We start from the raw sequence: 13,573 nt of genomic DNA on the forward strand, positions 1-13,573 counted from the left end.
TCAGTGTGTTCAGTGCAGAGGCTTTGAATAATGTCAGGAATATCTTAATAAGGGTTCATCTTGTTTGTAGCACACACCGGTTTTGACTTAACATTTAGAATTTTACATTTTGTTGACACTGTAAGATCAGCGTGTTGGAAAGCTAACATTAACAAATTCTTATTCTGTGTGTCTGTATTCTGTACAAACGTGTAACATCTTAATGAAAGATATTTTAACGTCAGTCCCTCTTTTCTCTTTCTGTAAAACATTTAGGTATCATTGACGACTCGTCCTGCACTGAGAGGCTTATGATTGGTGATTTGAGGTGGTGAGTAAAACTGAAAACACTTTGTTTGTTTTTTTTAGTTTGTGGATCACAACAGCGCGTTGAGCAGCAGGCTCAGTGATCAGAAGAGCGTGGTTAAGGTTTAATCTCTACCGAAAGCAAACCCTCTGATAATTACACTCTGCTTTAATATTCTGCACCTCCAAATTTTACAGTAAAGTACTTGAGATGAAAGCGAGAAAATAGAACATGAGAATTATTCTGAGGAGCCAGACGGAAAATCTGGAAATGCAAATCCACTGTCGACTCTACAGAACCAAACTCTAAAGGAAGGCATGAAAGAGAAACTCATTTGTGTATGAACAGATGAAAGTGTCAGATATTTTTTTTTTTTTTGCATTGAATCCCAACTTTATTATGATAAACTGTATACAACCCCAGTCAGAGAGCAACACGGCTGCCACATGGAGAATCTCCAAAGTCCAACCTTTCTTCTGTACTGGCTGCAGGCCACACGATGTTTCAGTACAGCCAGACAGAATATGAGTGATATCTTATGTAAACAGGAAAAAAAAAAAAACAGAAATAAAAAAGGAAAAAAAAAAAGAAATACAAACTCTATTGGCATTTGCAAGTTTCTTTTTTCAATAGCTCGTCTGTAAATATCAGGACCGGGGTCGACCCACTCTCCAATAAGATGATTTTTTAAATTACAAAAATGAGCAAAAAAGTGTCAAATCTTCATTTAATTTGATCATGCTGAAGTAGGTCTTCATCATGTGGTTCTGATTCTGGATCGACCCGAGTCCGTCCATGCATAAATGTGTCAGCTGTCAGAAGGAGGGAAGTGTTGCTGCAGCCGGTTTTTTTTTGTGTTACCGTGAAGATCAACATGAAACCAACACGTCTCTCGGAGCAAATTAAAGTATTCCAGCTCGTCTCAGCTCGACTAAATATTCATAAAGAGGTCACTTTGTCAAAAGGCTGAAAAACATCACACACACACACACACACACACACACTCATCACACACATTACCTCTGAATTCAACCGATGTAGGAGCGTCTCAGAGTAAATATCACTGTTAAACCACAGACGAGGCGCTGCAGGTGTAACCGAGGACCCTTCCCTTAGTTTAATTTAGTCGCCAGTGTGTTTTGTGGACTTTCCGGAGCGTAACACAAATTATATTTTATGTACCTCCACTAGGCAGAAACATTTAAGGCAGATCTCTGTATGTCTGGTCAAACTGGATGATTAGAAACCACTAGTTAGCTAGAAGTTGTACCTGATGAAGAATGGTGAATCTATTAAATGGGCCTTCGTACCTGGTGTGAGTCAAGCTCCAAATAACGGCAACACAGTACATCAAGTTATCTCTCTGATGTCATTATTAAAACAAAGATTTTTGCATGTATATAAATATTTATTGGGATGAAGATGTGATAATCTTTCAAGCAGTTTCTCTGCCTGCACATTCTCTCCTGTGAGGTGCAATCACTACGTCGCCTTGAGGGACGAAAGATCTTTTCATAACCGTCACCTCTCACACGCCCGACGGAGAGCCTTGAAAAGGAGCTGCACTGACTCGCTAACTGAGAATGAGCCTGCGGCTTCTGCAGGTGTGAGCTTGTTCTTGTAGTTCTCAGCTGAAACTCCATCCACAGAAATAGAACACGCAGGTACCCGATTACCAGGCTTAATTGCGCTGTGGTTCCCAACTTCCCAACGGATCTAGAGAGATATTTCCACGGCTAAAGGTGATTTGAAGGGGAAATAAAAAGGAGAACTGTTTTTTTTTTCCTAATTTCTTTGCCGTTTTGTGAAATATTGAATACCTTTACCGCTCAAAACACTTTCAAATGAACAAAACGCAAAACAAAAAACGGGCGGGAACCACCAAGATCAGCTTTCAAGGAAAAGTTAGCATTGTCTTGTTAGCTTCAACACACCTTTGTTTGTTGAATAAGCCTGCGAGCTAACAGCTAACTTTCAACACCTGCAGAAAAAACACAGAAGAAGGATCTTTCTCTTCTCTTGTCTGGTTGTTTAATGTTTCATTAAGCAAATTCTGTAAAAGACCCACACCCTAACCCTGTGCTTGAGGCAGCCGTGTCTGCTTTAAGATCGGAGAATGCAAATAAATGAAGCTGCAAAGCCCGTTTTGGCAGCATTAGTGTTATAAACTGAGTGTGAGTGACGGACTGATGGAGAGATATGGCTGACGGAGGGATCAAATCCTCCTTACAAGATGTTCACATTGCTGTAGCATCCCATCGTCCTGTAGTTTGACAGTGATATTTCAGTGAGAAGTTCCTACATTCTCATTGTTTTCTCTATTTTGCAGCTGTTGAGATGTAGCAGAGACGGTGCAGACGATGAGTTGTCGCCATCGCCGCAGAAGAGCAGAAAGATGACAATGCAGGAAGCAGAAAAATGGCTGAGTCATGTCGTCCTTCTGTGTTAGCTTTTTTTTTTTTTGTCATTTTTTTTTTTTAATCCTCACACATTTGTTGATTCTTCACATTCCTCCCAGAAACAAGCCTCGTCCTGTCTCCCCCCCCCACACACACACACACACACGCTCTTCCCTAGAAGTATGCACTTGCACGCTTCTGACCAAAAGATCACATTCATGCACTCTTCATCCCCAGAAACAGAACTTCCGTTGACATAACCGCAGGCTGTTGGGGTAGGACATTTGCTCTGTGCCCTTTTAGAAAACAGAGCAGTGCACAGCTGGAGCAAGAGAGATTCGTACTGTAACATTAATCAGAAGAGAGAAGCCTGGGCTCGTTTCATTTGAATGTGGACACAAGTGCATACTTTAAGGTTGGGGGCATGGTTAAGATATTGAGACGTAGGCTTCATGACGGAGCAGCAAGCCGGCAGCCAGCTCAGCAGCCCAGAGTCCCTGTCTCTCTTCCAGATGTCTGGGACCAGCCTGGTAGCACAGAGGCAGACAGGTGAGGGGCACTGGCTAAGCTAGCAGGGCCAGCTAGCTTAGTTAGCCGCCCAGGCCTCGAGGTCGGCCATGTCGTCTTCGTCCTCCTCCTTCTTGGCTGCGGAGGGAACAGAAACAAACATGGACGTTAAATATCTCACCCTGCAGATGTTGGTGATGCGTTCAGGTGAGTGTGTGTTATCAGGTGAGGCGTGATACCTGGTCTCGATGGTAGTGATGTAGACGGTACGCTGGGTAGAGGAACGTCCTCTGCTCCTTCGATTCCCAGAAGATCTTTGTCCAGCTCTTCCTGTTCCAGCTCCTCCAGCTCGGCCATGAGCTCGTCCTGACACACACACATGAAACACACACATGTAAGTCATCAAGCGACACACAACTCTCACCTTACACTGCACTGTAACTGTTACTGGCATGTCTCTTCTCTATTGTTAGCTTATTTTTCTATGTTTAGCTTGTTTTAATGTTTTGTTTCCTCTTTAAAATGTCCTTTAAATGTTATTTTCTGCCCCTGTTAAAACACTTGGAGTTTCCTCGTGTCAGCACGTCACATAGTTTGAATTCCTTTTTATAATGGGAGGCTAATTTCTCTCATATGTATTTTGCATTTCCAACATTTTATTCTCGTGCCACAACTGCACAGTGTGTGGATTTTGTCCACATCCCACAAATACTCCGAGACAGATGAAGCGCAGCCTAGTTTTATTTACTGTTTCATCATTAACGTCATTTCTGAGAATATTTGAGTCGTTAAATCAATTGTGTAGATATCAAATATTGGCAGTTTTACCAAAATTAATGCTCCAGTGTTTTTGAAATTGAGTGCCAGGTTAACTATTGAGCCAGCCAGCTAACGTCCTCACAGAAACAGCTTTACAGTGAGGACGTTAGCGGGTTAAGTTGCAGACGTATTTACAATAAACACTTTTCATTTAGCGATCGCTGGCGTACAAACGTACGGAGGAGTCGGTGGTGTTGTGATTTGAAGAAGACTTTTTGCTCGATACATCTGCTGTTGATAACATGTTTAAATGTTCATGCGGTATGTTGTGTGCAGTATGAAGTGACTGAGTGTGTGGTCGACAGTTTGCATTTGATCATGGAGACATTGCGTGCATCTTTGTTATGCTATAAATCATTCATGACGGTCTGGTGGAGCTCTAAAAGGCACAATATTGCATTTTTCAACAATCACGGGTCACTAGCTCAAGTCTCGAGTTGTTTATCCTCGCTCCTCTACAGCCCGAGCAGCTCTGAGGTTTGTGTCTGACAACGTTTAACGCTTTACGTTCCCCCTGATCGTTCCAGGATCCATCAGGACACCCAGAACCGATGCGGCGTTCTCACCTCGTCGTAATCCTCTCCAAAACCGACCGGTCTGGAAATTACATCTGAGATTTCTTGAGCCACTTCCTGTTGTTCTGTGATTTCCGCCATCAGATCGTCAACTTTGTCGATGTCCCTGTAAAACACAGGAGGCCACAGAGAGAGGACATGAACATGTGTGCACACATACAAAAATGTCTAAAATCTCTAAACTGATGATGATCTTAACTTCCTACAGGAGCCTCAGCTCCGACAGAACGATCTGACTCGTTCCTCAACATCTCTTACATGTTTTCGTGCGCAGCCTTCATTGCCTTTGCAGCGTAGCCCATGTTCTTGAGCACTTCCGTGTTGGTGTTGGCGTTCTCGAGCGCCTCCCTCTGGAACTCGATGGTGGACAACGTACCGTCGATCTGAGCCAGCTGCTTCTCATAGCGCTTTTTCCTCTTCAAGGCCTGTAGAGCCGCTGCACAGACAGAGGGGCGGTGAAAAGGTTAGTCAGTGATGCAGACGGCTCATATAATGAAGTGGCTTTACACTCTCGGTCTGGTTTTAAATTTGTGCTAATGGAATGAGACAGACGGCTAATTCTGCGGCACGTAACAGACAGATTCTTTCTGCTTGGAGACGCAGGGCTCCTGAAACAATTCAAGTGAACGTGGGAACTGTGACGGAGACACAACGAGCTGCAGCACACCCAGAACATCGAGCCACGGTCAGCGGACCTTTGGTATTTAGTGATCATGCAGCAGAAACAGCTTCTATTGTGTGACTGCAGGAGGGATGGAGGAGGAGGAGGAGGAGGAGGAGGAGGACTGAACTGTTTGCATGCTGAGTTTCAGTGTTTGTCCTGATGGAGCAGGACTCTCTTAATCTGACAAAATCCTGTCTGAGCCAAAATCTCTGCCTGCAGACACACAACGCTTCGGGTTCGTCCAATCACTGTTTTTCTGTCTTGAACCATAAACTGCATCTCAACCAGCTCACGGAGGTCTGGTCTCATCAGAACCAGATGGAATAATAAGATCTGTTTGAGTCTTTTTGACTGGGTACAAAAAGGTGACACCTCTTTCTCCTCAGGTGACATCATGTTGCTGTAATCGACAACTATTTTGATCATGATTAATTGCTTAAGCAGTATATGAAGCAAAAATCCAATTCTCTCATGAGAGGCTTTTGGATTTGATGTTTGTTCACTGAATATCTTTTGATTTCAGACCGCTGGTCAGACAAAACGATCTTTAAAGTCATCAACTTCGTCCTTTTCACATTATCCTGATATAATAACAGACATGTGACTCAGTTTTTCTTGCCAAGTAGAGTCAAATCTCAAGTTAAGTCCCTTTACCTCCCAAAGACTCTACAGCCTTACCTGCAGTTTTCCACCTTTACAATTAAAAATATTATGTATTTGTATTATAACTGATAATCAGTGAAATAAATGTAATAAAACTAAAACAAACACGTGTTATTAAAGCTTTTTTATCTATTTATAAGATCGTCCCATCCCTATGACTTCTTTTTTTTAAAACTTTGAAAAAAATTAAGACTTAGAGACAAGACAAGAAAATAATTGACAGATTAACTGACGATGACAATATATGTATATTAACTTCAGCCTTGTGTAGCATCATTTTTAAAATTATTTTAGTGTATTAAAGATTCAACAAACACTATTTTAAATTATGTTTTCAGTTGATTAAACAATTGTTCATTACATAAAATAGCAACCAAAAAAAGGGCCATTACACCTTTTAGTAGCATGAGGAGAAACGTCTCTACGTGTCTTTTTTTTTTTTAGAGCGACCGTCTAAAATCCAAAGATATCTTTCATTAATTAACATTAATATAAAATTAAAAAGCCACAAATCCTCCAATGTTAAGTTGGAACACGAGTCATTTTGCCACTGAAACACTGATTAAACTCTCAACAAACTAAAGAAACAATTAGTGAATTCATCGATTATTTAAATGACAGAATGTCAGTGTTGATTTGTCAATTAAATAATTAATTAATTCACTATATTTTTCTTTTTTTTTAATGTACATTCCATCTGCAGCACTTCAGTATCTGTCTGTGATTTGTGCCAAATATGTTTTGGCATTTATCTTTAATAATCTCAGTCAGAAGACGAGGAATTCCCCTTTAGTGTTGAAATGGGAAACCACCTCCACGATGGAGCCGATGACTCACAGCTGCTGAGTCATGTGACGAGGCAGCGAAGTGACGAGGTCTTAAGTGTGTGAGCTGCTGTGTTTCTGCATCACAGCTTCATCTCACAAACAAGATTACACGATGAGATAGAAGTTATATTAGGTTTAGGGTTTCAAGGGATCAAAGTTAATGGTTGTTGAGATTAGGATTTGGGTGTAGCTGTGAATGACTCTCTGCATGCTGACGCCCTCTTCAGCAGCAACAGGTAACTGCATCACCTGAGAACTGCAGTAAAGATGACTTAGTCAGTGGGAAGTTCAGTGGAAGGCAGAGTCCGCTGTTCACTGACCCTGTGAAACAGTCTGTGGTTCATGTTTTATCTTTTCAACTGGATCTTTAAGAAAACGTTCAACAGATACACAGCTAGAAGAATTAAACACACGGATGTGCACTTGATTAAAACATATGTTAGTAAGATATTTTTGAATTCCTTAAACTGAAAAACAAAAGCGAGTTTCCTGTTAACACGGACGTCATGAAATGTGATCACTGCATCCAAACTCAGGCCTCTAATATTGACTCATGGCACGAAAAATGCTAAATGGACGTTATTTATATAACTCTTCTCGTCTTATCGACCCCTCAAAGTGCTTCACAACACGAGTCAGGATTCACCTGTTCACACACACACACACACACACGCACACACACTCATACACAGGTGGCAGAGGTGACTATACAAGATGTCACCTGCTCACACCGATGGAAGAACCACCGGGAGCAGTTGGGCTTCAGTATCTTGCCCGTGAACACTTGACTGCAGGGAATCAAACCACTGACGAGGGACGGGACAATAAAAGATCTGATCCTGGATCAGGATAAAAAAGAGACTCGCAATAAGCTGATCGTGGGGAATTTCATTATCAGGATGGCAGTGAACGCCACATGAATGATTTGAAAAAAGCCGTCTAGCTCACTGACGTGCAGCCAGATAATGGTTTCCTGGTTTGTTCGAATTACCAGGCATTGTTACCTCAGCTGAAGACACGGACTGCACATTGTATCCTGGACAAAAACAAACACTATGGATTCAAAACTACACAAACGACAGGGAGATGATTTCACCACAACTCATTTATTTACAGGGGAAACCTCAAGACTAATCGCAGCCATATCAGACATCTCCTGCCAAGTCTGTGATGACCAAAACAAGTATTTAATCCAAAATATGATCTTCTCCGAACGCTAACTGAGAGTTTTCTGTGCCCAAACCAAACCAGAGCAGAAGCACAAAATGAAACTGAAAGAAGAAATGTTAAGTTGCAGAATGAAGACACAGGGTTGAGTTGTTGAAACCTTCCATGTCATTACAATATGATGCTTTTAAAACATAACAGGGTTTATTTCCCTCTCTCTGTCACACACACACACACACACACTTTTATCAGTGTGCTGTATGTAGTCGGTCTGGTGCACCAGGAGCCAGACGGCAGCTGACAGCTCCAGTCTCATCTGATTATGAGAGCGCCCGGCCCTATATCTGGACAGATAACATCGTTACCCAACATCACACAAATCATGATCAGATTATCTGGAGCAGCACAGCTGCATTCAGACCTCCGCCTCTAATTTCACAAAGTCACTAATGTGACTGTTTGTTTGTTCCTGTTGTCCTGCTCGCTCCTCCCGACCACTTGCCAGCTTCAGTGGCGTTTTACCATTAAATGTATATATTAATTAGCTAATGCTGGTATCATTTAATGAGAGAAAGTGGCTTTTTAATGATGGATTGCCTGTGAGACATTTAGAACGACACTGCTGATGTCAGGGCTGAAACTAGCCGTCATAACATCCACCATGGTGGTTCTGTTTTCACCCGTGTTAGTCTCTAGGTTGGATTGGTTGTCAGCAGGATTACACAAAAACTACACAACAGATTTCAACAAAACTTGGAAGGAGGATGCATCTCAGCCCAGAACAGACGTCATTAAGTTTTTTGTGTGGATTCGGATAAAGGGGGCTGATCCAGGAACCTTTAAACATTATCAGATAGATGTGTTTCTAGACATTTTCATAAATTATTTGCATGGATCTCGATGATAAACATCAGCCGTGTTTACGTGGCTCTATAAGTGAGTACAAAAGGGAACTGTTGGGCCCTGGTGGATGTATGCACTCTATCAATCTGCTGAGTATTGTCACTGTTTTTAGAAATTTACTAACCACAATACCACAAACTCTTCATTTACTTTCATAAATGACAATCAAAAGCCAGCAAATGTTTAACATGTTTGCTTGTAAATGACTGAAACATTTATACATTTTTAAAACAGCTTGTCTAATGGAAGAACTGACTAACGTTGCAGCCCTAGCTGACGTACCGTATTAACTGCTGTTACATTGGCATTTTCTTTCCATGATGTCATTCTTTATTTATATTTTGATCTACAGCTTGGAGGACAAACCCAAGTGGAAAATGCTCAACAATGCCAACTGGTCTCATTAAAAACACCTGACGAGAAGGAGGTGAAGCACGGCGGTAAAAAGTGGAAACACCAACCTAGAGCAACCATGCAGATGATGTTATCGTGGAAGGTTTGTTAAGAAGAATTCATGGATTGTTTTTATCGTTAATGCATCCCCCAGCCGGATCGAGGCCGAGCAACTATGTTGAAAATCAGGTTTCAAGGTTGGAAGCTTATGCACCGAGTAATTTCATGAAGGGACTTTTAAAACCAGTTTCAAAGGAGCTGACAGTGCTCGTGGTCTGAGCGTTAGTGTTGTGTCTTTCTCCTCAAGAGGATTTGTGGTTGCATCACAAATCTCTCAGCAACCACAGCTGGCACTCTGGCTCTGTGTAATTAGGGAAGTGCTATCTTCATGGTTCCTTGCCTCAACTACTGTGACAAAAATATTGCAGTACACGGTAAAGTCACAATGTGTTTACAACGCTCCTGAAAACACTACAATTAGAGCTGGGTGGTACTAAAATTACACCATATTTGTCCTGGAGTTTATCCAACCAGACAAACAGGGAACCGGATGAAGACTTTGTTGTAAAGTGTAGAAGCACGGACTTAAAATATACAACACTGTAAACGTCTGCTTCGTTTGATATTAAAGGTCTTCGCTTGTGTAAATGTAGAAACTTTAATATTTCACAAGCATTGGGCTGCTGGCCGGTGCTAAAAGCAGTCTGTGGCAGAGTTACCGTATCCTGCGCTCTCTCAAGCCACGAACACTGCCAGCACTAAGCAAATCCAACAAACCACCACACCTCCACCACAGTCGAAGCTCAGACAGAGAACATAATGTGCGTACAGTCTTTGGGCAGCGAGTTCCCTCTTTGTATGTCATGTAAAATACCTGCCGATTGTTATTCAGAGGTTTAAATCTAACACTGTCATAGCAAGTCACGTCCACTGCAGCTAAAGCTCGACACGCTGTTGGCAGATCCTCCTGTTGGCGCTCTGCCTCTGTTTGAGCAGTCCGGCACTCCCATGACACTAATCAAATCGAGACTCCTGAGGAAGACGGGAGCGCTGTGCTGCGTTCACAGGCCTCCAGAAAGCTGGATTGTCATGGTGAAATTACATATTGGCACACCTCAATGTGTAATTTACTAATAATCTCTAACAACTAGTGAAGTAACTGAGAGGTAAATGCATCAGTGCAACCTTGCATGACAGGGAAGACCCTTTCTGACTGAAGGTTATCAGGACAGTCAGCTTTCTTTTCTCCAAAAACACTCTGAAGTGAAACTGGAGACGCATCACCTCAGTTAACCTGCAACAAACTGTGAGCAAATAAACTAATAAGCAGATGTAGCGCCTGTTGTGTACTTCTGTGTGTCCACAGTCGACACCATATGATGTCATACAGGACCATAAAGTAACCTCAACAGTAAAATCAAGGAAGGAGATAACAAGGAAATGTCTCAAAGTCTGCTTCCTTGTTTGGATTGAAGGCACCATGATGAAACTTGGTTAAAACTATTGTATGAATCACACAGCAGACTAAATGTTTAGAAGAGCTTTTGAGGACTCTGGAAATACTTTCAACACAGCTGAATGTGTGGCTAACCAAGTTCATAGATTTGTATTTAACAAAAACTAATTAATTAAATATAAAAGTAAGATATGAGAGTCATAATCTGAGAGCAGCGTTAAACATCTGGAGTCAGCAGGAGCAGCTGTGGTGTTGATACAAGGCGGAGGAACGATTACATAATCAACGGAACAAATCCACAAAATTGCAAAAATCACATTTATTAGCGTGATATTCTTACTTAAAACATTATTTATGTTATTCTAGGTTGTTTAACATGTTAAATGTTGGCTGATTTTGTCGATAAGTCTGTGAACGTGCCACAGTTTTGTAGTTTACAGATTTATCATTAGTAAAGTGTGAAGTAAGTGTAGCTAAAACTTGAGTTTACTGACTGGTAGTTTGGTAACTTTCCTGTCTGGTTGTGTTGTCACAAACACCGAGGCTGCCGACATTTAAAAATGGAGACCTTCGCTCAGGTGAGGCTGTCAACTGCCAACTTTCCTGTTCCTGCTCCGTCGTTAGCCTGCGGGCTAACTCACCAAACTAACTAACTAACTAGCGGTTTCACAAAAACACGTCAAAATCCAGCAGTTCAGGAGCTTTTTTCTCACCTCGTTTGTTTTTCGTGCCGTTCTTCTTCGCCGTCATGAGCTCCTGGTCGATCTTCTTCTCCAGAAAGTCCTGTTTTTTGGCCAACATCTCCTCGGTTTCTCTGAGTTTCTGGATAGCCTCCTGGGCTGTCGGCCCCTTCCCACCCTTACCCCCGCTGCCGAATAACTTACCAAATATCGACATTTTGTTATTAAATGTAAACACGTAGGACTGTGTGGACCTGTACAGAACCCGCCCGGGACTTTGTGAGACCGAACAAGTGATCGTTAACCCGCTCCGCTGTCCTTCTCGCCAACTAACCGTCGCCGAGCCGGAAGGTTTCTGCTGCTGCTGCTGCTGCTGTTGTTGTTGTTTCTCTTCTTCCGCCTTTTCGCCCGCACAGGCCTCGTGATGTCATTACGTCAGCGCGGTAACGTGAGTCATGCGTGAGGCGTTCAGGGGAAAATTCCCTAAAAAAGAATGGTGTCAAAGGTTTTTTAGGACATCTGCTCTTCAATTGTGGTTATTTTTAGCAACTGTTTACATACATGACTGTTTAATATTTGTGAATAAAGATTTTATGCATTTTATATTCAAACTTATGACATTTGTTATTATTAATAGCACATGAGGGCAACATAAAAATGCATGATAGATAGATAGATAGATAGATAGATAGATAGATAGATAGATAGATAGATAGATAGAATTACTTTAATGATCCCAGACTGGGAAATTATTTTGTTACAGCAGTAGTGGGTCAGCAAATAAAACACCTCATACATAACATAAATAGAATCCAATATATACATAGTGTATACATACAGTGCACAGTGTGCTATAAGCAATAAATAATAATATATACAACAAAACAAAATATGCAAAATATACTATAACAATAATAATATATACAACAAACAGTAGAGAGACCAGAGTTCTCTGTCAGGCAGAGGTGAGAGAGTTGTTATATAAAGTGATGGATTGTGGCAGGAAAGATTTCCTGTATCTGTTGCTACGACAGCGAAGCTGAAGCAGCCTTCCGGAGAAGGTGCTCCGCTGTCTGACCAGTGTGAGTTGGAGAAGGTGGAGAGGATGATGGATAACAGTTTTTTCAGTGTCCTCCTCTCCACCACAGCCTCCAGAGTGTCCTGTTTGCAGCCAATCACGGAGCCAGCCTTCCTGATCAGTTTGTTGAGTCTGTTGGTGTCGCTGGCTCCGATGCTGCTTCCCCAACAAACCACAGCAAAGAAAAGTACACTGGCCACCACATACTGATAAAAGATCTCCAACATCTTGCTGCACACGTTGAAGGATCTCAGCTTCCTCGGGAAGTAAAGTCTGCTCATCCCCTTCTTGTAAACAGCTTCAGTGTTAGCTCTCCAGTCCAGTCTGTGGTTGATGGTAACACCCGGGTACTTGTAATCCTCCACCGCCTCCACATCCTTTCCCAGAATGCACAGAGGTTGGAAAGCCATCTTCCTCTTCTTCCTGAAATCTATCACCATCTCTCTGGTCTTGCTGATGTTCAGCCGCAGGTGATTCTGTCCAGTCCATGCTAAATCTATTATTATTATGAATTATTACTAGTAGTATTAGAGTGCTACCTGTTTAAAATCAACTCTCTGTCTACAGATTTACACTGTACTATGTCCTGATGTGCTATAATGACTATTTTTTGATTGGATGATTGATTGGACCCAACACTCTTCCATAAGCAGGTCAACAATATAAGAATCAATGTGCTTGTATTCCATTTTGTTGGCCATGTTGAGAAAATTTCTGTATATCATATATTGTTGTGTATTTTGGTCCACACAGGAACAATTTTCACTTTTGATTTATTCGTATTTTTCACTTTTTGATGACTGAAAGCAAATAAAAGATTAATTGATTGTTCTAGAACACAGCAAGAGAAAAATGTCAACATCCATTTTTGTGTGTGTGTGTGTGTGTGCTAGCTTAGGTAGCTAGCTAATGTTAATAAAACTCAGCCACATATGTGCAAGTAGTTAGAAGAGACAAAGACAACACTAAGATGTAAAGCGTGTCGTCCGCAATAAACATATAATCCTGACAGCCATAGTTTACAGAATCAAAGGTTCTGAGACACACATATTAATGTTTTAAGATATATAAAATCTTGAGGTTGGTTTCATTTGTCTTTATTTAACACCACATCCTCGCAGCTCGCTCTGTTTCCCCCCTCCTCCACATTCAGCAC

General features: G+C 41.6%; 2 protein-coding genes across 4 annotated transcripts in view; both read right to left on the reverse strand.

The window, feature by feature from the left end:
- Positions 1–847: 847 nt before the first annotated feature.
- Positions 848–11,758, reverse strand: LOC115583622 (charged multivesicular body protein 4c-like). Its single transcript, XM_030420676.1, has 5 exons — positions 11,373–11,758; positions 4,845–5,022; positions 4,578–4,692; positions 3,432–3,558; positions 848–3,330 (listed from the first exon to the last, which is right to left on the reverse strand). Exons 1-5 carry the CDS (start codon positions 11,554–11,556, stop codon positions 3,272–3,274), a joined length of 663 nt encoding a protein of 220 aa, XP_030276536.1. The 5' UTR covers positions 11,557–11,758; the 3' UTR covers positions 848–3,271.
- Positions 11,759–13,498: 1,740 nt separating this feature from the next.
- Positions 13,499–13,573, reverse strand: part of LOC115583623 (uncharacterized protein C20orf85 homolog) — a 2,023-nt gene continuing 1,948 nt past the window's right edge. For all 3 annotated transcript variants that reach the window (XM_030420678.1, XM_030420677.1, XM_030420679.1), the window contains exon 5: positions 13,499–13,573. This exon is cut by the window's right edge and continues 194 nt beyond it. The gene's annotated coding sequence lies outside the window, so the exon portion shown is untranslated.

Source organism: Sparus aurata, chromosome 6, assembly GCF_900880675.1.
Source record: "Sparus aurata chromosome 6, fSpaAur1.1, whole genome shotgun sequence".
Classification (NCBI taxonomy): Eukaryota; Metazoa; Chordata; class Actinopteri; order Spariformes; family Sparidae; genus Sparus; species Sparus aurata.

Excerpts from the sequence above, each read along its gene's own strand:
- LOC115583622 (XM_030420676.1), bottom strand. The coding sequence starts at position 11,556 with ATGTCGATATTTGGTAAGTTATTCGGCAGCGGGGGTAAGGGTGGGAAG. Across the intron at positions 4,693-4,844 it reads AAGGCTGCGCACGAAAACAT|GGACATCGACAAAGTTGACG; the intron begins GTAAGAGATGTT and ends TGTGTTTTACAG. Across the intron at positions 3,559-4,577 it reads TTGGAGAGGATTACGACGAG|GACGAGCTCATGGCCGAGCT; the intron begins GTGAGAACGCCG and ends TGTGTGTGTCAG.